Genomic DNA, 23,922 nt, shown 5'->3' on the forward strand with positions numbered 1-23,922 from the left:
TTTAGTCTAAAGTTTGGTTGACAAGCAAAGACTTCCTCGGTTTTTGCAAGTGAAAAGAAGGCTAGGACAATCAATCCCATGGATCAATGCGTGTAATCGCTACAGGCGCCATTATTGGAGCCCACGCAAGCTGTGGAAGGTAATACAAAGCATTGGACAGACAGCAGAAGAAACTCACTTTTCTGCAATTTCTAATTTTGTAACATGACGTTTATAACATGATGTTTCGAGAGCTAACATGAAATACTGTGCTAGTGCTTCCGGTAGACTTTTGATATATACTTTTGAACCTTCCTTGAATGCATGGTGTTAAATATCTTAATTATTCATATCCTTTTTTATTTTTATTGTTATTATGTCTCAATGGAACATTCTGATGCAAATCTTTTGGCCATAAATGATTTCCATTACACGAGAGTAGATGTTAAAACTTCATGCTGATTTGAACTCGCCTCTCGCCAAGATAAGCACCAACTTAGACGTAGCTTTACAGTAAACTAATGTGATCCATCTGTGTCTCCATCCATTTGCGCTTCCTTCCATATGATGATGTAGATATCCTTCTGTCTGGTGTTGATGGCTGAAGTGTAATGCTGGCTCCAGGGATCAACTTATTGCCTCCCTAGCGCATCATCACACACAACGGCTGCGATGCTGGCTCCGGGGACCACAGTGCGGTCTCCCCAGCGCATCAGCATGACAACCGTCTGGATTGAGCTACGTAGGGTACATCTCTGGGGTCTTCAAGTGGGCACCTTCCATCCTCGGTGTTTTGTCGACTAGCCCACGACACCTCAAGAGGGCTCGACGGTAATTCTGGCATCCCAGCATCACCCCCCTCCGCCCCCCTGTATATAGCTGTATATTGAAAATGCATATTCGTGTGACACGGGATTGTTAGTTACTTCTATAAGATGTATTTTAGTAACTGAAAAAAAATTGCAAGGATGTTTCAATCTATCTGTATTTATTTATTTTAGTTTAAAACAGAAGATGTTTTTGTATGGTAAGGTGTATTGTATCATTGTATTTCTAACTGAATAAAACATGAAATTAAACCCCTACAAGAAACAGATAACCGCATAAAACAAACCCCAGGTTTTAATTCCTGTAACCCAGCAATAGGAAAAAGACATTCGAGTTCACACAAGTATCACATTCTGACTGTGCAACAGGTTTCATCACGCTGCTCGTGACTCATCACTGCCACCTTTTGGAAAAGACCGCAAATGACAAGCAAAAAGCATCACAATAATATCCCTTCTGCACTGAGTCCCGTTACAGTGCTGTTCTCGTTCATTGTAACCAGTGTGAGCTAATAACCCAGCAAGGCAACAGGGTGTCCCTTTGGAAAGTTTAAAACACTTACATCCGTTTGTATGCTATTGTTCTGCACCATAAATGTAACCCTTGAAGTAGAAAGTACCTGACACAGAAAACATCACTGTGGCCAACTTAGAATTAAAGAGCACTGCGGGGACCCACACAGGACGAGCTTCATGTGAAAACCAGCCCTCAACTAACCCAGCTGTGGAAATAACATTCTGCCATTCTAGACACTGGGCTCTATTCAGCAAGGGTCCGAGTCACGTACCAGTGGAAAACTTGAGTTAAGACTGGAGGTGTGTTTACGCCTTGCTTCCACGGTCATTCACAAACGTCCACATGGCGTTTGATCAGCTCTCATTAATATTGAATTAGTGAGTGAAAGTCGGACCAAGACAAACCTCCCCAGATGATATTTTTTTGGTCTTTTTTCTGAATTAAAATGTTTCAGGATTCCAGACAAAGAAAAAACATGTATATATTTTAATATACAGACTAGACTAGTCGTGTGGCACAGCTTTCAAGACTTCTCACGTTGCTTCCCTTGATTTAAATTCAACACTTCTCACAATATATCCGAGCATCTTGCTGGCCTTTTTTATAGCTTCCCCACATTGTCTAGATGAAGACATTTCTGAGTCAACATAAACTCCTAGGTCTTTTTCATAGTTCCCTTCTTCAATTTCAGTATCTGCCATATGATATTTATAATGCACATTTTTATTTCCTGCGTGCAATACTTTACACTTTTCTCAATTAAATGTCATTTGCCATGTGTCTGCCCAGTTCTGAATGCTGTCTAGATCATTTTGAATGACCTTTGCTGCTGCAACAGTGTTTGCCACTCCTCCTATTTTTGTGTCGTCTGCAAATGTAACAAGTTTGCTTATTATACCAGAATCTAAATCATTAATGTTCTTTTATTCTGACTCGTCAGTATTCATAGCTCGGACAGCGATGCCACCAATCTCACTGCACACACACACTGCTTACAGTTAGGCACAGCCCGATAGGAGCTCGCAGGCTGCCCTAAGTTAACCACTGGGACGCCAAAAACATTGCAGCAATGTAACACATGTGCCCGCTCCCAACCCCCGCCTCTCCCTGCACCGCGCACGCAGGAGGTGAGGAGGCAGGAGCTCAGTGCCCCGCAGTGCTCGTGTTGCTGGTGACACCCGGCGTCTTGGACTGCACGCGCCGTTACAGTATATTTATACCAATACGATTCACAATATATAGACGACTACTGCAATATAAACCCGTACATTAAGAACTATGACACTGAGTAATAATGCACTTATAGCCTATCATGCCTACGTTACAGTACAGCTGCGCATTCACAGCGCTCCAGGCTGCACTGCAGCATATTTCTAAAGGGAATAGCTATGTTAAATCATCATAGTCAAAAATGATAGGCAACTACTATGAGTGCTACACAGCTGTCGTGTCTATTCACAATGATCCTGCCTTGAAGTCGAAGTGCGGTTTGTAAAACTGTGTGCTTAAAATAAGCTGTGTGTGGGAGTGCATGTGTGCACTGCGAGTGACGTCATCGATAGAGAGGCCTGCCAAGTTAACACTTGACGCGGCTTGGCAAAGCCTAGTAGGGCAATTTAAACAGCCGTGTATTAATAGAATCGGCCGGGTTAAAGACTTTTTACACTGGAGACGGGAGGACAGGACAGGGAGAGAAGCAGAGAGAAGGAATTCCCGCACTGTGTTAAAAATGGAAGTCCTTGCGGCCCTGAATCTGGGCGATTTTGCTCAATATTTTTCTAAAATGTCAATGTTCCCCCTGTTTGACTTGGCTTATTACATCGTCTCCATCCTCTACCTGAAGTATGAACCAGGTGAGCGTGGCCTTTTTACTTTCTCTTCTTCACGCACGGTTTCATTTGTAAATGGATCACTATGGACAGTATACACGTCTTTAACTTCAAGTTGTCTTCATACCGGTAACAGATATCATTTACAGAGGCAACTGTCAAAATGGGGTTCAACGCATTAAGTTTCATACAGATAATAAGTAACGCTTTTTTAACCACTAACAAAGTAAAAAAAACAATGCTACTGTGTTTAATACAATATTATTGAAGTACATTATTTAAATAAATAAATAAATACATAAATAACATCTTTGATTTTGAAATTGTTAACTTTAAATATTGTATATTTTGCTAGTTGTGTAAATTCTATGTATATTTTCTTCACCAAACAATAGTGTGTAGATCTTAATGCCTTGCCATGGTTCATGGATACTCTTTTAGCCCAAGTAAATCAAGTGATCAGTTCATTTTTTCTGAAATTAGATAGAGGTGCATTGCGTGTAGCTCGGGTGACCGACAGGGAAAATCTAGAACGTCCCTAAATAGCGCGGCGTCGGGAACCGGTTCACTCGACCAGGATTTGAAATGACAGTGTTATAAAATTCAGACAACATAGCAGGGGTGTTATTTGAATAACAAATTTACCAGTCATATTATGGACTGCCCATTTCTAAGAATCATGCTGCAAACAGTCCTGCATCTAGGCAACTGGGAATAGTAACGGGTAATATTAGCGAACACACTCTATAGGATACCCAAGTGTCACTCTCACAACCAGACGACTTTCTTGTGCTAAAGAAACGGTTTCCTGTGTTAGTTGCTACCTGCAGATATCCTTTCTGACCCTCTGATTTGTTTTACAAATGACTTGTTCATAAGTTCTTGTCATTTCCTGTCTCGTTTCATTTGCATGCTGTGCATTCACCCCAGAGTTAAAGGAGCAGGGTTTATTTAGTCTAGAATAAAGAAGAATTGGAGACTTGCTTGAAGTCTTTAAAAACCCTATCCTATACTGGACCAGATAACACAGCTGGGAAATAGATAGGACAGAGGGAAGGAGACACTTCTTCACACACAGCTGTTTGGAACCGGACAAGCATTGGCCGGATGGCCGGCTCTCATTCCTAAATGTTTTAAATGTTCTAATTAAAAAGGTCATTCTCTAGTGAATCCCTAGTCCACGTTTTCATGAAGATCTGGCTTCATGTATTGTGGCCATTATTTTATTTTAACGAACCTGACATGTGCAAGATTTCAGACAAATCCCACCACTACGTTCATATTCATTAGTATGCAAATATTTATGAAAATTCTCCTTTTACTTGCTTCTTCAATTTCCCCAACGTTTTAACTGTATGAACTCAGTATGAGATCGTGTCTAGTCCTGGTTTCCGTGCTGCGCTTAAAATGTGTGCACCGTGCATCTCCTGGCATATAGGCTTTATCAAGCTTTCGCTATGCTTTAAGAAGCTAATATGCTTTATATTTTACATATTTGTGGGCAGGCGTTGTAGAAGTGAACGCTGCTGTCTGCAGTGTACATGGCAGCATACACATCCTCTTATTACCAACCCAACTGCTGTTTCAGCCGCACGCAGTATCCATGCAGGTGTGAACACTGCAGGACTGCTCAGCATGCGGTTATCGTTGACACTGGATACAAAATACCAGTGAAGCTTTTTGTAGCTTTACTGTTTTTGTGTCCGTTTCTTAAATTGCTGAATGGTATGTGTTTATTGTTTGTGTCTACACAATGTCTTATGTTCAGGGGTTCACATAACTCTTAACACTGGGTTCTCACGGGAGTACCTGCAGAAATGGTTTGGCACCACAGTTAGGGATCATCATCCGAGTCGCTGTCTAGCTCCACCTCCTCCTCTGACAGACGGGCAGGCAGGGGTGTAGCTAGGTTGGAATGGGCCCCGGTGCAGGATTATTAAATGGGCCCCCCTCCCCTCCCCTCCCCCCCTCAACCATTAAAAGTGAAGCTATTTCCAGTATTGCTGATGTCTTAGCAAGTTCGGGTTTGATTCATGATCAAAGTAAAAGAAGGTGGCCAGGTAGAGAGGGTGACAAGCTGAAAATCTGTTAGTTTTGTGTTTGGACAAAGTCTTGTGTCTCCGCAATCCTCGTACAATTCCGCATTTTTTAGAGCTAACTTAGAAAGAGTTATTATCATTTTTTGTATTTCTTTTTGGGCGGTCGCGGCTTATATAAAAAAAATTAATTCATTCCAGTAATATAATATAATATCATTGGAAACAGCTACTTAATGCCTTGGATATACTGGGTTTTAATTTCTGATTTTACGTTTTTTTTATTATTATTAGTTTATTTAGCAGACGCCTTTATCCAAGGCGACTTACAGAGACTAGGGTGTGTGAACTATGCATCAGCTGCAGAGTCACTTACAATTACGTCTCACCCGAGAGACAGAGCACAAGGAGGTTAAGTGACTTGCTCAGGGTCACACAGAGTCAGTGGTTGAGGTGGGATTTGAACCGGGGACTTCCTAATTACAAGCCTTTTACTTTAACCACTGGACCACACAGCCTCCTATACTGATTTTTACGGTTGAGAAACTCCTGGGGCTGTAACACAAAGTGGTCATATCTACGTCCATATATGGTTATTTTAATACGACACTATAGGGTTAAAACCCAAGTCACTAGTGGCAGGGTACCCGGCCGGTGTGTGCTGGCTAGTGGAAAGGTGCCGGCTAGTCCTTTAACTCGCTTGTCATTATTCGTTAGGCCTACTGTTTTATTTTGACCAGAATAGTATTTTGACCAGAACAATTAAAACATGTTCACATATTTTATTTGTCCCTTTTGAAGTGCGAGTGGGCCTCAAAGGCTCGTGGGCCCTGGAGCAGCTGCACCACCTGCACTTATGAGAGCTACGCCCCTGCGGGCAGTTTATTCAAACATCAACACCTCCTCTCACCCCCGCTCAGTTTGGGAAGCGTAGCGTTAGTGAGCTTCCACAACGCCGCTCCCCGTAACTGCATCGCTCTTCTCTGAATGGACGGCTTAATAGAGATCCCTGCTATCATTGGTTGTTTCGAGTGTCCATTAAAAGAACACTATTGATGTTATGAGTGGTTACACCTATCACTCTCCATTTTTTTAAAATAAAAACTTGAAGCAGCCAATGATAGTTCTAGCAGGGAGGGACTGGAGTTAAATTGAAACCCTCCGGTGTTAAGTTGAAATATGGGGACTGGTATTTAATTGTGGTCAGCTCAGGTACCCAAGATCGTTAGCAGTGAATAGAAAACCCTGAGTCTCCGGAAGAAATCTAGAGGTGAGGCAGGTATGGGTCGCCTGAGCATGAGCACCCTCGCTGCATTTATGAAAAATGCGCCTTGTGCGTGTGCTGCTAATGTTAAAGATAGTGAGCTGGGGTACACAGGGGTCCTCCTGGATTTTGTAAAGCTGTAAAGCTGATAACGAATAATGAATGTAGGAGAGCCTCCACGTTACAGTAGCCCACGACTGCACATTCACACCACTAGGGTGCACTACAGTTTATTTCTAAGGGAATGCCTGCATTAAATACCCACAGTCCAGTTGTAAACAACTGAAAGGATGGTGTGAAACAACTGTGAAAAATACTTCTGTGCGTAAAAAAAAGATTTGTAGCTGTAAAAAAAAGCATTCCGTGTAGTTTCACGCTCACAAGAAAAACTTGTATGCGAAGCTCAGGCAGCCACAGTCGAATGCCGATGCGATCGACGAGTATTTAAACGCATGCGCAGATTGCCGCTTGCAGTCTCGTGTAAGTGCAGGCAGAGCTGTATTTAGTTGCACTGCGTGCACTCTCAGCTAGGCATGTAGTTTTATTATTAGAATGTACGTTAACCTTGTTTTCAATCGCCTCTGCACATGCAACAAGTTTTACTCGAATATGTGTTAGAAGAAAAACAAATAAGTAAAATAACGCCAGTAAACAAACATCACTGTCATAAAAACATGAGAACATAAGAACATAAGAAAGTTTACAAATGAGAGGAGGCCATTCAGCCCATTTTGCTCGTTTGGTTGTTGGTAGCTTATTGATCCCAGAATCTCATCAAGCAGCGTCTTGAAGGATCCCAGGGTGTCGGCTTCAACAACATTACTGGAGAGTTGGTTCCAGACCCTCAAAAAAGTGCCTCCTATTTTCTGTTCTGAATGCCCCTTTATCTCATCTCCATTTGTGACCCCTGGTCCTGGTTTCTTTTTTCAGGTCAAAAAATCCCCTGAGTCGACATTGTCTATACCTTTTAGGATTTTGAATGTTTGAATCAGATCTCCGCGTAGTCTTCTTTGTTCAAGACTGAATAGATTCAGTTCTTTTAGCCTGTCTGCATACGACATGCCTTTTAAACCCGGGATAATTCTGGTTGCTGTTCTTTGCATCCTTTCTAGAGCAGCAATATCCTTTTTGTATCTAGGTGACCAGAACTGAACACAATATTCTAGGTGAGGTCTTACTAATGCATTGTAAAGTTTTAACATGACTTCCCTTGGTTTAAATATCGCATTGAATTGGTGCATTGAGCAGGCTGACACGTTTGTTTTTGTGAAACGCTAATAGTTATTATTTTTATTTATTTATTTATTTATTTCTTCTTCTTCTTCTTCTTCTTCTTCTTCTTCTTCGTTGTCTAAAAAGCTGCATAAATTTATGAGGCGCCGTTAGGGACAAAATTCAAACTGACACATACTGAAATATCATACAATCGTGAAACCGCATACACTATATACTGAAACCTTATACACTAGTGAAATTGCATACACTACATAATTAAAAAAGATTACTTTACTTATTTCCTCATTTTACAATTAGTTAGTTCATTAATTCTTAAAGGGACGTAGGCTACTAAATATTGCAATAACACAGTATACAGCAGCGTTTCTCAGTGACTTCAGTTACAATGAATTATTTTGCAACAATGCAATTACAGAACTGGAACCAATGAAAGTTCCTCATTTAAACCTCCTGGAGATTCACTTCGAAGCCCATGTATCCATTTCGCTTGTTCTTGTAACAGTATGTTATCATGCTCACCACCCCTCCTTGGGTTCTTAACCGATTCAATATACAAGAATGAATTGGGTGTCACGGTGCTGAACAAATTGAATAATTGCCCCAAACGCCACTTAGTGAAACTAGGTAAATATTTAACAGGGAGTCCATAGAGTACAGGTTACAATCCACATGTATGTGCCGTGAGGTCCAGCAAACTGCAGCAACTCTGGTTTGCCAGGTTATTCTGCAGCCTGCATAACTCTCAATGGTGTGCCTGTATGAGGGTGATCCCAGGAAACGGTTTAGGTGTTTGAAAGACATCTGCTATGATCAAATGCTCCCCTAGATTCGTAGCCCTCCTACAGGCAAGCCTCGGAGAACCTTGAAAGACGTTGCCCAGTCTCGCGGAATAAAATGTGCCAATAAGAATCGCAGAGGCGATTGTAAACAACAGATATAAAAATAAACTATTACAGTATACATTATCCTAATAAAACGGTGGAACTGTACACGTCCCGCTGAGAATGTGCGCGGCGCAACTGGAATGAAATACAACTCTCCCTGCACTTACTACTGCAAGCGGCATTCAGCGTGGCTGCGTTAAATAACTGTCAAGTGAGTTGTCTGGTAAAATCAGCTGTACTCGTACATTTGGATACACATGTATTTTGCAACTACACGGAATGCTTTTTTACAGGTACAAATGTACTTTACAGGTACAAATTGTTTTTACGCACACAAGTATTCTTGACTGTTATTTCACTCCATAGTTAGGTAACTACAGCGAGATCTACACAGCTGTCATGTGCCTATTCAAACTGATCCTTAGATCAGTTTGAATAGAAGTCAAAGTGTGGCTTGTAAAACAGGCTGCTTAAAATAAGCTGTTTGCAACGTGTACTGCGAGTGACGTCATAGAGAGGTTGCCAGGCAAAAGGCAATTTAAATAGCCGTATAGTATCGACCGGGTTAGAGATATTTTACAGTGGAGACGGGAGGTCTTTTATTAAATGTAGATACTTGCGGCCATGAATCTCGGCGATGTTCCCGAATATTTTTCAAACATGGCCACGTTCCCCCTGTTTGACTTGGCTTATTACATCGTCTCCATCCTCTACCTGAAGTATGAGCCAGGTGAGCGTGGCATTTTTACTTTCTCTTCTTCACGCACGGTTTCATTTGTATAGTGGATCACTATGGATAGTATACCTGTCATTAACTTTAAGGCAGGTGTAATTTCGTGAGACCGAACAGAACCGGACAATCTGAAACCGTTGCGCCTTCCCGCCGTGGAGCGCGTGAGGAGTGCGGCTCCACACTGTGTAACATGGCGGCGTCCCGCAGGTACTGCTGATTCTGTATTATAATTAGATAAGTGACAAACTGTACTTACTGGCAAAATACAGTAAACGTACCCTCGATTTACGATGGTCTGTACTGTATAGCAAGGTTTTGTGTATATTTGACCCATAATAATATTATTATATTTTATCGCATATTATATCTGAAGAGCCGCGAGTCCAGTCAAGAAAAATTGAAAATTACTTTTTAACTGGGAATTTATATTTTGAAACGGGAGATTTCGTCCTTAAAACTACAAAAAAATCAAACAAACTTATATCGCGAAATGGCTCAAACCTGTTCCTGTTCAACGTTGAAAAATCTGAGCCAGGGATACTTACTATTGCATCTTTGCCTGAACGTGCTGAGAGGGGTATTGCTGCAGAACGAAAGCTCCCACAGCGTAGCGCACACAGGGTAGTGCTGCGTGCGCAACTCCTAATAGACATCATCATTATACATAATACCCCATGTTCGTGGGGTATTATGGTCACGTGGTAGGGGTGTTGATGGTCAATGTAGCACTACATAAATTACGAGTTGCGCACGCAGCACTACCCTGTGTGAGCTACACTGCGTGAGCTACACTGTTTGAGCTAGGCTGTGTGAGCTCCCTGTGTGAGCTCCCTGTGTGAACTCCGCTGTGTGAGCTACCCTGTGTGAACTCCGCTGTGTGAGCTACCCTGTGTGAGCTAGGCTGTGTGAGCTCCCTGTGTGAGCTTCCCTGTGTGATCTATGCTGTGTGAGCTCCCTGTGTGAGCTACCCTGTGGGAGCTACCCTGTGTGAGCTTCCCTGTGTGAGCTACTCTGTGTGAGCTACCCTGTGTGAGCTACGCTGTGTGAGCTATGCTGTGTGAGCTATGCTGTGTGAGCTCCCTGTGTGAGCTCCCTGTGTGAGCTATGCTGTGTGAGCTATGCTGTGTGAGCTTCCCTGTGTGATCTATGCTGTGTGAGCTCCCTGTGTGAGCTACCCTGTGGGAGCTACCGTGTGTGAGCTACGCTGTGTGAGCTATGCTGTGGGAGTTTCCCTGTGTGAGCTACCCTGTGTGAGCTACCCTGTGTGAGCTACGCCTTGTGAGCTATGCTGTGTGAGCTCCCTGTGTGAGCTACGCTGTGTGCTACCCTGTGTGAGCTACACTGTGTGCTACTCCGTGTGAGCTACGCCGTGTGAGCTCCCTGTGTGAGCTACGCTGTGAGCTACGCTGTGTGAGCTACACTGTGTGAGCTATGCTGTGTGAGCTATGCTGTGTGAGCTATGCTGTGTGCTACCCTGTGTGAGCTACGCTGTGTGCTACCCCGTGTGAGCTACGCCGTGTGAGCTCCCTGTGTGAGCTACGCTGTGAGCTACGCTGTGTGAGCTACACTGTGTGAGCTACGCTGTGTGAGCTACGCTGTGTGCTACCCCGTGTGAGCTACCCCGTGTGAGCTCCCTGTGTGAGCTACGCTGTGTGCTACCCTGTGTGAGCTACGCTGTGTGCTACGCTGTGTGAGCTACGCTGTGTGAGCTACGCTGTGTGCTACCCTGTGTGAGCTACGCTGTGTGCTACGCTGTGTGAGCTACGCTGTGTGAGCTACGCTGTGTGCTACCCTGTGTGAGCTACGCTGTGTGCTACGCTGTGTGAGCTACGCTGTGTGAGCTACGCTGTGTGAGCTACACTGTGTGAGCTACGCTGTGTGCTACTACGCTGTGTGCTACCCCGTGTGAGCTACGCCGTGTGAGCTCCCTGTGTGCTACCCTGTGTGAGCTACGCTGTGTGCTACGCTGTGTGAGCTACGCTGTGTGAGCTATGCTGTGGGAGCCTCCGTTCTGCAGCTGTATACTCTTGCACATGCAGTGTCTGTTCAGTGTTCGCCTCACGAAGTTCCGCCTGTTGTCCTTTGCATTACTGGATGCACATATCAAAAATCATTTGCAGAGGCAACTGTCAAAACAGGGTTCAACGTATTAACGGGTGTGCAATTTTTGAAAAACACTTCTTGTCCAAGGGACAGAATGCTAGAAAAATCTTCTTGTCCATCTTAAAAATCTAGTTGCACAAAAAAGTAGAATATAACTTGTTGGATTTTGGTTTAATTTAACAGTGAACATGCTCATTCAATTAGTGATTAACAGGGTGGGTCTAGCCGAGTAGCTTGACAGGTTCACTAAAGTGCCTCTCAGCATTGCTCTTTATACAACTGCAACTCCCGCACCACAAATCAGGCAAATACGGGTCATCCTAAAACCCGCCCAGAGACGCTTGGAGCATATTATTATTATTATTATTATTATTATTATTATTATTATTATTATTATTATTATTATTATTATTATACTACTACTAATAAAAATAATAATCACATATTTATGTAATAACAGGAAACAGAGACAAAGCAAGTACATTTCACATTCTATAGCCTGTAGCAAACCAGCAAACAAAGAACTCAACTTCCTTCTATGTGTTTCATTGCCACTTATTTATAATAATGATCTAGGCAACTCGATACAACTTTAACAAAACAACACACGTTTATTAAGATCTAAGCAGCCCACAAACCACTAAAATTAAGAGCAGGATTTATAAAGGGCATGTAAACTCAACAGATGTGTTTTACAAAGTGTCTGTAAATTGTAAAGTGTTTGCAGTAGACTATATTTCCTGTGTAATGCAGCACTATAATCTATTTTGGGCTAATTGTAGACAAAATAGGCTAAAAAGAAAATATGCTAAAATATTTTAAAGGGTACATAAGGACCTTTTTATTTTATTGTGTTACTTGTTCCCATGTGTTGCTACAGCTGTTTATGTAAGGTGTGTGTATTGTTTTAATTAATATATATATTTTTTTTACATTTGGACCACTTTTTTAAACTTTTAAATGCATTCCCTGCCTCAAGATGGCTTCCCATGTACCTGCATGGACCTCTCAGAACTACATTTCCCATCATCCTCCTGCTCACATATGTAACTGAGATGGATTTACCAGTGAGCAGGAGTGGCATTGCAGGGGAGATGAAGGGTTGTTTCAGTTCCAAGTGACTGTTTTCTAAGCATTATTTGTGAATGCTTATTCACCATTACTACACCCCGTTAGAAAATTGACTTCCCTGCATTTTTCTACACTGAACGTGAGAGTATATGTGTACATTTGTTTTAAGTACTCACCCAGAGGACTACTGAGACACAGACATCAACTAGTCCTCATCAGATTTAATTCACCTCGGGCGAGCGGGCGAGGGTTAGTTTCTATAAGATTTGATACCCTGTGACCAGGATGACTTGTGGGGAGACCAGGAAGAGACAGACTCAGTACTACGGGTATGAAGCGCTGATGCACGTGTTTATTATAAATAAATAAAAGATTAAACAAAACAAAACAAAACGCTTTTCAAAACAAAACTGCAGGATGGCCAGAACAGTCATTTTGCAATTTGCACATGGGTATACTATGCATTTACCACGGATTGCCATAGTTTTTAATGTGCTTTATCATACCTCTAGGCTTTTATAATGCTTACCTATGCTATAACATGCTTTCACTATGCTTAATACACTATGCTTGGTAAACTTTCACAAGGTGGCCTGTTCATTTTGCATGTTAAATGTTCTCCTTTTAATTCTTCAAAAGGATTGAATTACATTGTGTACTGTGCTGTTCTGCTAGGAGGGGCCTTTTACAGTTGACAACGTGCTCTATGTTCCCGTCTCTGATGAAAGGAGAAGACAAGGCCAGTGTTCAAGGGTCAGGGTTTGAAGGCTATCCTGTGCCAAAGTGCTTATTTATATCCTGCATCTTAAAATATCGCTTTCAGGGAGTCAGCATGGGAGCAGCTGTCTGTAGGGATCCATGTGCATCTCAGTCTCATTATCTCATGTAGACTAAATTAGGACTCAGCATTGCTCTCTGTAAACTGGCACAGCAGCCACTAGGACTCGGCATTGCTTTCTGTAAGTTGGCATAGCAGCCACTAGGACTCGGCATTGCTCTCTGTAAGCTGGCATAGCAGCCACTAGGACTCGGTATTACTCTCTGTAAGCTGGCATAGCAGCCACTAGGACTTGGCATTGCTCTCTGTAAGATGGCATAGCAGCCACTAGGACTCGGTATTACTCTCTGTAAGCTGGCATAGCAGCCACTAGGACTTGGCATTGCTCTCTGTAAGATGGCATAGCAGCCACTAGGACTCGGTATTACTCTCTGTAAGCTGGCATAGCAGCCACTAGGACTCGGCATTGCTCTCTGTAAGCTGGCATAGCAGCCACTAGGACTCGGCATTGCTCTCTGTAAGCTGGCATAGCAGCCACTAGGACTCGGCATTGCTCTCTGTAAACTGGCATAGCAGCCACTAGGACTCGGTATTACTCTCTGTAAGCTGGCATAGCAGCCACTAGGACTCGGCATTGCTCTCTGTAAGCTGGCATAGCAGCCACTAGGACTCGGCATTGCTCTCTGTAAGATGGCATAGCAGCCACTAGGACTCGGCATTGCTCTCTGTGGTGTAAGCTGGCACAGCAGCCACTAGGACTCGGCATTGCTCTCTGTGTGGAAGGGAGGTGGGGGGTGTTCAGGTCAGGATTGAGGTTCTCTCTCTCTCTCAACAACATTACTGGGGAGTTGATTCCAGACCCTCACAATTCACTGTGTAAAAAAAGTGCCTCCTATTTTCTGTTCTGAATGCCCCTTTAGCTAATCTCCATTTGTGACCCCTGGTCCTTGTTTCTTTTTTCAGGTTGAAAAAGTCCCTTGGGTCAACATTGTCAGTACTTTTTAGAATTTTGAATGCTTGAATCAGATCGCTGCATAGTCTTCTTTGTTCAAGACTGAATAGATTCAATTCTTTTAGCCTGTCTGCATACGACATGCCTTTTAAACCCAAGATAATTCTGGTTGCTTTTCTTTGCACTCTTTCTAGAGCAGCAATATCCTTTGTAGCGAGGTGACCAGAACTGAACACAATATTCTAGATGAAGTCTACTAATGCATTGTAAAGTTTTAACATTACTTCCCTTGATTTAAATTCAGCACTTTTCATTATATATCATTTTTATTGCCTGCGTGCAATACCTTACACATTTCTCTATTAAATGTAATTTGCCATGTGTCTGCCCAATTCTGAATGCTGACTAGATCATTTTGAATGACCTTTGCTGCTGCAACAGTGTTTGCCACTCCTCCTATTTTTGTCCTATAGTTTGCTTACTATACCAGAATCTAAGTCATTAATGTAGATTAGGAATAGCAGTGGGTCTAATACTGCTCCCTGTGGTACTCCACTGGTTACCTCGCTCCATTTTGAGGTTTCTCCTCTAATCAGTACTTTCTGTTTTCTACATGTTAACCACTCCCTAATCCATGTGCATGCATTTCCTTGAATCCCTACTGCGTTCGAGAATTAATCTTTTATGCAGGACTTTGTCAAAAGCTTTCTGGAAATCTAAATAAACCATGTCATATGCTTTGCAGTTATCCATTGTCGATGTTACATAGGAGTTGTTCATGCAGCTAGCCAGAGACCAGGACCAGAGCACACGTGGAAATGAAGTAGAGACAGAGGGTAGGAGACACTTCTTCACACAGAGAGTGGGGAGGATGGAATGGGGTATCAGGGATTTATCATTGGGAACCTTTAAGACCCGACTTGACAAAGTTCTGGAACCGGATGATCAATGACGGACCGAATGGTTTTCTGAATTCATGCATTTTCTTATGTTCTCAAGCTCTTAGTACAGCTGGGTGGGTATTTAAAAGATTAGTGAAACACAAGTCCTTGTTTGTTCTGTTTGCTAATGGCTGGGCTGTTAGAGATATGCCTGCAGCACACATATACACACTCTCCTATTCAGCAGTTGGGATGGGCACAAGGACAGCTTTTTTACTCCCCTTTTAGGTGTAATTCATTACCTTTTGATCTGAATGCTATTCTTGTTAAGAAAATGTTTAATTTCATAATTAGTACTAGTTAAAAGCATAGAGTACAAATCAAAGGAGCGTACTATACAGCACTCATTTTAAACAGCACCAGCACTGTTGCAGGAGGCAGCATGAACTGGATACACTGCAATGTTTACAAGAACATGTGTTTTTCTCCTGGCAAACGTTCCCGAGTAAAAGTTGAAGACTAAATTTATTTAGCTAAGAACAAAGAAGAATCAGGGGGGACTTGACAAAGTTCCCCTAATCAATACTTTAATCACAGCACAGGAACCAGGACCAGAGGACACAGTTGCAATTAAGTAGAGACAGATATAGGGAAGGAGACACTTCTTTACACTGAAGGTATGGAATGGGTTACCTAGTCATGGTATTGATGCTGAATCATTGGGATCATTTGCGACTTGACAAAGTTTTGAGATCAATCAGCTACTAGGAAGCGGACGACCGGTGATGGGCTGAATGGCCTTCTCTTGTTCATATTTGCCTTTTTCTCAGTTTGAAAATTCTGCTAGAGTAAATGGAACCCCATACTGAGATCTCCACGAAATGCACAAGGAAATCTATAGTTTATTTCTTTAGAAATCAATAAGAGAAACGTACCTTATTTAATGACAGGTATCCCTTCGCAGTCCTGTTAGTGTCTGTAGTTTTCATGTTCATTTCTCTCCTCAGGGGCGGTGGAGGTATCCCTTCACAGTCCTGTTAGTGTCTGTAGTTTTCATGTTCATTTCTCTCCTCAGGGGCGGTGGAGGTATCCCTTCGCAGTCCTGTGAGTGTCTGTAGTTTTCATGTTCATTTCTCTCCTCAGGGGCGGTGGAGGTATCCCTTCACAGTCCTGTGAGTGTCTGTAGTTTTCATGTTCATTTCTCTCCTCAGGGGCGGTGGAGGTATCCCTTCGCAGTCCTGTGAGTGTCTGTAGTTTTCATGTTCATTTCTCTCCCCAGGGGCGGTGGAGGTATCCCTTCGCAGTCCTGTGAGTGTCTGTAGTTTTCATGTTCATTTCTCTCCCCAGGGGCGGTGGAGGTATCCCTTCGCAGTCCTGTGAGTGTCTGTAGTTTTCATGTTCATTTCTCTCCCCAGGGGCGGTGGAGGTATCCCTTCGCAGTCCTGTGAGTGTCTGTAGTTTTCATGTTCATTTCTCTCCCCAGGGGCGGTGGAGGTATCCCTTCGCAGTCCTGTGAGTGTCTGTAGTTTTCATGTTCATTTCTCTCCCAGGGGCGGTGGAGGTATCCCTTCGCAGTCCTGTGAGTGTCTGTAGTTTTCATGTTCATTTCTCTCCCCAGGGGCGGTGGAGGTATCCCTTCGCAGTCCTGTGAGTGTCTGTAGTTTTCATGTTCATTTCTCTCCCCAGGGGCGGTGGAGGTATCCCTTCGCAGTCCTGTGAGTGTCTGTAGTTTTCATGTTCATTTCTCTCCCCAGGGGCGGTGGAGGTATCCCTTCGCAGTCCTGTGAGTGTCTGTAGTTTTCATGTTCATTTCTCTCCCCAGGGGCGGTGGAGGTATCCCTTCGCAGTCCTGTGAGTGTCTGTAGTTTTCATGTTCATTTCTCTCCTCAGGGGCGGTGGAGGTATCCCTTCGCAGTCCTGTGAGTGTCTGTAGTTTTCATGTTCATTTCTCTCCTCAGGGGCGGTGGAGGTATCCCTTCGCAGTCCTGTGAGTGTCTGTAGTTTTCATGTTCATTTCTCTCCCCAGGGGCGGTGGAGGTATCCCTTCGCAGTCCTGTGAGTGTCTGTAGTTTTCATGTTCATTTCTCTCCCCAGGGGCGGTGGAGGTATCCCGTCGCAGCCCCGTCGCCTCCTGGTTCTGTGCCATGCTTTACTGCTTTGCAAGTTACGTTCTTGCTGATGTTCTGCTGGGAAATTCTCCCATCGACTACTTCAACAACAACTCCCATGTGCTGCTGGCATCTGCTGTGTGGTGAGTACAGGCAGTCTTCCACAGTAATGTATGAGAGGTGAATACAGGCAGTCTTCCACAGTAATGTATGAGAGGTTCTCCTTGCTGTTGAAACAGCCCTGGAGTTGAGCCCGGCTGGTTTAGGCTGATCAATGAAGCCCTTGTCTAGCCGGCTGAAGTTCAGTAATGGCACTGAACAAGTCCAGGGAACACATAGCCACCTATTGTTGCTTTTCTTAGCATTAGCACTGGCAGTTGTGGTAGAGTAGGGGGAGGAGAGAGGAAGATGTAGTCCTTGGAGGTTTGGTGCAAGACTACATCCCCCAGAATGCCACGGGAGTGAGCCAGAATGAGTTTCACCTGGCTCTAATGAAATGAGGGACACCTGCCTGTGATTAAACAGACAGGTATAAAAGAAAGGTTACAAATGTTTGTTGAAGGCTGAGACCAATGTTGAGACCTGTGTGGTCGGAAAAGGTACTGTTTTGTTTTGTTTTGTTTTGTTTTGTTTTGTTTTGTTTTGTATTGTATTGTATTGTATTGTATTGTATTGTTTTGTGTGTGTATTGTTGAACCGGTCAATGGCTTAGCTGTCCGGTATAGTTAGAAATGAAGAGACGTTTATTTTCACACTCCTGGAAGGAGTTAGACTTGTTTTGTTTTGGTTTTATTTTTGTAAATAATAAAAGTGCACAAAAGTGCTTTAAACTGCAAGTTCTTGTGTCTGGGTCTGCTGATCAGGGGTGCAAAACAGCCGAAGCAGAGAGGAACACAAGGACTTCATCTTCCTCTCTCCTCCCCCTACTCTGCCACACAGTGTCTTAAAGTATATCTAGATAACAAAATAATTCTAGTAAATCGTATCTATGTACTACCATACAGCTCACATTTTCCTATATGAAAGAACTGTGTTGAACATGTTTGATTTTTAAGGGTATTTTGTATAGCACTTTTAAACAATAAGCTGCTAAACAGATCCTCAACTCTTTTCCATGCTGCACGTCCCGTTGAAGGAACACGAGATCTACACAGAGTCCTTGTAGAACATAAGAAAGTTTACAAACGAGAGGAGGCCATTCGGCCCATCTTGCTCGTTTGATTGTCACTAGCTTATTGATCCCAGAATCTCATCAAGCAGCTTCTTGAAGGATCCCAGGGTGTCAGCTGTAGGAAAATTATTTTGAACTTCTCATTTTTTGAGACAGTGGCTAGTCCTGAGTCCATTTTCTTTAAATCTATATTTCTCCAGAAAAAAAAAATCCAAAACATTTTAAATGCTATTTTTTTCATTAAAAGAAATCCTGGCAGTTTTATGCATTGGCTCGCATGTGAGTATCAATCACTGCTCTTCCTGTGACTGAAGTGTTTTCAGTGTTGATCTGATTCCTTCATGTGACTTTATGAAGCGTAGCATTGACGTATCTGCAAGGAGCATTTGGTAAATATTCTTCACTAACAGCTTCAAATAATGAAGTTAAAATAATGTGTGTGGGGCTCCCGAGTGGCGCATCCAGTAAAGGCGCTCCGCGTGGAGTGCAGGATGCTCCCTATAGCCTGGAGGTCGCCGGTTCAAGTCCAGGCTTTTCCACTGCCGATTGTAGACGGGAGTTCCCAGGGGGCGGCACACAATTGGCCAAGCGCTGCCCGGGGGGGGCTTAGGTCGGCCAGGGTGTCCTCGGCTCCCTGTACACCAGCGACCTCTGTAGACTGGCCGGTCGCCTGCGGGCTTTCCTGTAAGCTGCCCAGAGGGTTGGCTGCATGGCGGGCCTGCAGAGTGAAAAGAAATGGTCGGCTGACTGCACACGCTTCGGAGGACCGCGTATGTTCGTCTTCGCCGCTCCCGAGTCAGTGCAGGGGTGGTAGCGGTGAGCTGAGCCTAAAATACAATTGGATATTTCAAATTGGGAGAAAAACAGGGTAAAATCAATTGGTGACTACTAAATTATTTTAAATCAATCAATAAATAAAATAATGTGTGCATTTTTCATATTCAAAAATCTGGTACCTAAGAATTGATGGAAATACATATTATATATAATTTTTCTGAGTTGAGGGTTTTTCTTCTTCGAAAGGTACCTCATCTTCTTCTGCCCTCTGAACCTGTTCTACAAGTGCGTGGCCTTCCTGCCCGTCAAGCTGATCCTGGTGGCCATGAAGGAAGTAGTGCGTGTGCGCAAGATAGCAGCCGGAATCCACCACGCCCACCATGCCTATCACAACGGCTGGGTCATCATGGTACTCACAGGATGGGTCAAAGGTGAGGTACTGGCTCTCTGGGTACATCCAGCCAGGGGTCAGTGTTGGGAGTAACACATTATGGAAGAAGTTACTGTAATCTGATTACATTTTTCAGTAACTTGTAACTGTAATGGTTCCTTTTTCAGACAGGTAATGAAATGCAATAACAGATTACATTTTATGAGAAAAAATAACATTGTTACTTTAGTTACAAAAATAATGTGGCTAATGCATAACATGTAAATCAGAAACACATCAGCAGTGCAAGTCAACCCTTACATGTCACATGAGCGCACTTTTCATATCATCTTGCTAGAAAATAGTGCCCGTGTAGAAGATATGTATGCAGAAATACATATCACTAAATAGACAAAATGGTTATCTAGTCTTTGGAAAAGAAGGTACAATTAAATTAATTAATTACATCCAGATCATTGTTTACTTATCATGCGTCCTATCTGGCCACATCAGATTTTTAGTTCCATGTGAATCATGCTTAAGTTACTGTAACTAGTTACAAAGCTATCAAGGGCATTCAGTTTTGCATCACTAGAATTTAGGATTGAGATATTTTATTTAACATCATGTAATCAAAGAAACTACAAAATGATATTGCAAAAGGCTACCGGAAGCCATAATAGTAGTACAGTATTTCATGTTAGATTTCAAAATGTCACATTTTTCAATTTTTGTCAGTTTTTTGTCAAGTGTATGGGGAATCTACAAAGCGCTATGTAATTCAATATGTTAACGTAACATTATTCAGCAGGTTTCAATCGACTTTATGAAGCTAAATTAGTTAATTCTATAGGGTGATGCAAAACTTGTGGCCACAGCTGTACACTATCCTATATGTAAAGCACCCTGCAATACTTGTATATGAAGGACCCTCTACATGAAGGAGGCTGGTATGGGATAAGAATTCATGAAGGAGGCTGGTATGCAATAAGTATTCATGAAGGAGGCTGGTATGGGATAAGTATTCATGAAGGAGGCTGGTATGGGATAAGTATTCATGAAGGAGGCTGGTATGCAATAAGTATTCATGAAGGAGGCTGGTATGGGATAAGTATTCATGAAGGAGGCTGGTATGGGATAAGTATTCATGAAGGAGGCTGGTATGCAATAAGTATTCATGAAGGAGGCTGGTATGGGATAAGTATTCATGAAGGAGGCTGGTATGGGATAAGTATTCATGAAGGAGGCTGGTATGGGATGATGATAAGTATTCATGAAGGAGGCTGGTATGGGATGATAAGTATTCATGAAGGAGGCTGGTATGGAATGATAAGTATTCCCCTATACCCTTTCTTTTATCCTGACAGGTTCTGGGGTGGCTCTGATGGCTAACTTTGAGCAGCTCTTACGAGGGGTCTGGAAACCAGAGACCAATGAGATTATGAACATGTCATTGTGAGTATGGCTTCCCTGTCTTTGTAATAAACAGCTTTCCATGTACAGTACTTCAGATGGTAGTCCCTGAGGAGCCATGTTAGTATTGATAGGTTTGAGGCATGGAGACTGAACTGCTCCCTCTCCCCCTAACAGAAAGGGTGCTCCCTCCAGTCCAGGGCAGGCTTGAGGCACGGAGACAGAAATGCTCCATCCCTCGCCCCCTAAGAGAAAGGGTGCTCCCTCCAGTCCAGGGCAGGCTTGAGGCATGGATACTGAAATGCTCCATCCCTCGCCCGCTAAGAGAAAGGGTGCTCCCTCCAGTCCAGTAATTTGTGTAATGTCTTCTGATCTTGTCTCTCTTCTTCCCTCCAGCCCCACGAAGGCCAGCCTGTACGGTGCCATTGTGTTCACTCTGCAGCAGACACACTGGCTGCCTGTCTCCAAGAACACCCTCATCCTCCTCTTCACTCTCTTCATGGCAGCTTCAAAGGTACCGGCTTTTCTGTTCTTTCTGTTCCCCTCCATGCATTTGGGTATAATCCGATACCAAAATGTTGTATGAAATTGATGTGCATCTGTGGTGGTTTAGCATTGCCTCCTCGTGGGGATGTACTCAGTGGAGGGCTGCAGGGATCTGTGCTGGTTTAGCATGGGTATTCCACAGAGAGCATTGGCTCTAGGCTAGGATGAGGAGGCAAAACCATCAGGGACTGTTTCTCCTCACTGTATTACAGCGGCCCAACTGGCCAGGCACCTGGTGAGCTCAAGCAGACACCCACTCCATAAATAGTAAGTTCATAAATAGAGAACCAGATCTGATCAAATGCATGATTTTATTAAAAAAGAAAATGTAAGTGGCGACCACTAGTGTAGTGGAGCCAGAACTTTTTTCTATAGGCAGAAATTTGACTTAAGAATTAACTTAAGAATCTTTCCCGATTTTGTTATGAAAATGCTTATATGGTGCCCGACCGTTCTAATTGCGGTGCCTGGGCAGAGATGAAATGATCTGTTTTCCGTGAGGAAATCAAATTCATCTTTCTGCGCCTTGCCATTGAATAGGCACTAGGAACAGAAAATCAGTGTCCGATTCCCTACATGCCACTTGCTGGTGCACTCCGAATCAGAGTCTCTGATAACCGGGCGTATTTTCAATGTTTGCAGACTCAAGAGTCACACATCTGATTCTGTCAGTCGTCCTTGTGACGCAATCAAGAGAATGTGAGGACCTTCTTCTATTACAAACTAATACTTTAAGAAGGCTAAAAAATGTTAAGTAAAATGCTGACGAAGAAGCAGCAAAAGCATCGACTACGACTGTGAACACAAACACAGCTTTGTTTTGTTTGTTAATTAGCTGTTACTATTCAAAGCTGCTTGTACAAACAAAACACGAGTTCGTAGAATAATTTTTGTTTTAAGAAAATCTATATTTTATTGGCATTCCTGTACTTTCAGATTTAGGACTACACCACTGGTGGCGACTAGTCGACCTATTCAGCTATTTTTTTTTTATCTCAACTAGTAGTCGTTCTCCCCTTTGAGCAATCTGAGTCAGACTAAATAAACTGCTATGGGGCAGACCCTGAGTGTCTCCTCTGGACAGCCCTGGATATGTGTGCACTGATGAAATGTTTTCCCCTGGATAGCCCTGGATGTGTGCGCGCTAATTAAATGCTTCCCTCTGGATGGCCCTGGATGTGTGTGCACTGATAAAATGCTTCCCTCTCCACAGGTTTTCATGACAGCCACACACTCCCACAGCTCCCCCTTCACGCTGGTGGAGTCCATGCTCTGCAAGGTCCTCTTCAGCTCCACAGCTGGTTCCGCTCCCCATGACAGCCATGCAGTCTCCCACGATGCCCCTCCCTCTCCCGCCAAGAGCAAAGAGGAGCTGAACGAGGGAGCGCGCAAGAGGAAGGCAAAGAAAGCAGAATAAACAAGCCCTGGAATATCACACAGAAACCTCTGTAGGCACAGGGTGAATCGGAATTCAACATTGTTGTTTTGGGTTGTTTCTACTTAAATGCTGACATTATTGAACACCCCCCTGGTGGCCAAACGGTGCATCACAGCGCCTGTCCCCTTTGCATACATCCTCCACGAGCCCTGCAGTTTCTGCAATGCTCTGACAATGTTGTGTAAATTAGGAATCACCCTGTATATATCTTAGCATAAAAAAAATAATAATAATAAGACACTGTAATGGCTAATTCAAATTGCTATGGTTAGATTTAAACACAATCCCTACAAAATTGTAAACTTTTGATATAAATCAGTCATTTAGAGTTACCTTACTGAGTTGTTTGGTTCTAGTGCCGTTAAATATATAAGTGGTGGTCTTGTCAATAAAATTCTGGAGAAATGTTTTTTAAAAAAATACCTCACTCTTCTGTAATGCTTGAATTTCCCCTGCTGTGCTGTGCCACATCTGCTCCTACCCTGAGTCGGGGAAATCAGTCTGTATCCTACAGCACCATATATGTTTCTAATATACAGTTAAATAAGAATTCTCCCAACAAGTAAAATGCAATAAACTCTTATTTTTCAATGAGCTCCAGTATATGGCGGCTGTGAAACATTTACTAGCAAACCTTTGAATGTGTCCTTATTTAATTATATAATATGCAACATACTTTTTATGTTTAATAAGCACTTCACAGAACAAATTAACCAGCTATGGTACAGTACAGTGCATACATTAACCAGCTATGGTACATACACATTAACCAGCTATGGTACATACACATTAACCAGCTATTATACATACACATTGACCAGCTATTATACATACACATTAAGCAGCTATTATACATACACATTAAGCAGCTATGGTACAGTACATACACATTTTGTTTTGAATGCATGATCATTCTCTCAGTGGTCCAGTTGCTTTAATATGGAGATTCATTTATATTTCTCATTAGCTGTACAATCAAGCCCTTTTATATCCATTGGAAGTGCATTCT

The 23,922-nt window shown here is 42.9% G+C and overlaps 1 protein-coding gene across 2 annotated transcripts; it reads left to right on the top strand.

Moving 5' to 3' along the window:
- Nucleotides 1-2,942: 2,942 nt before the first annotated feature.
- LOC117966396 (trimeric intracellular cation channel type A-like) lies at nt 2,943-23,507 on the top strand. Of its 2 annotated transcripts, none has more exons than XM_059015139.1 (6): nt 2,943-3,176; nt 17,185-17,341; nt 19,393-19,577; nt 20,884-20,971; nt 21,326-21,443; nt 22,689-23,507. In XM_059015139.1, the coding sequence occupies exons 1-6, from the start codon at nt 3,053-3,055 to the stop codon at nt 22,890-22,892; spliced, it is 876 nt and encodes a 291-aa protein (XP_058871122.1). In that variant the 5' UTR covers nt 2,943-3,052; the 3' UTR covers nt 22,893-23,507. The 2 variants fall into 2 exon arrangements, with proteins under 2 accessions (XP_058871122.1, XP_058871123.1); XM_059015140.1 differs by lacking the exon at nt 2,943-3,176 and adding an exon at nt 9,200-9,302.
- The last annotated feature ends 415 nt before the right edge of the window (nt 23,508-23,922 follow it).

Source organism: Acipenser ruthenus, chromosome 49, assembly GCF_902713425.1.
Source record: "Acipenser ruthenus chromosome 49, fAciRut3.2 maternal haplotype, whole genome shotgun sequence".
Classification (NCBI taxonomy): Eukaryota; Metazoa; Chordata; class Actinopteri; order Acipenseriformes; family Acipenseridae; genus Acipenser; species Acipenser ruthenus.

Bases quoted from the DNA above. Each gene is read 5' to 3' on its own strand.
- LOC117966396 (XM_059015139.1), top strand. From the start codon at position 3,053: ATGGAAGTCCTTGCGGCCCTGAATCTGGGCGATTTTGCTCAATATTTT. The intron at 3,177-17,184 runs GTGAGCGTGGCC...TTCTCTCCCCAG, and splicing joins CTACCTGAAGTATGAACCAG to GGGCGGTGGAGGTATCCCGT. The intron at 19,578-20,883 runs GTGAGGTACTGG...TTATCCTGACAG, and splicing joins ACTCACAGGATGGGTCAAAG to GTTCTGGGGTGGCTCTGATG.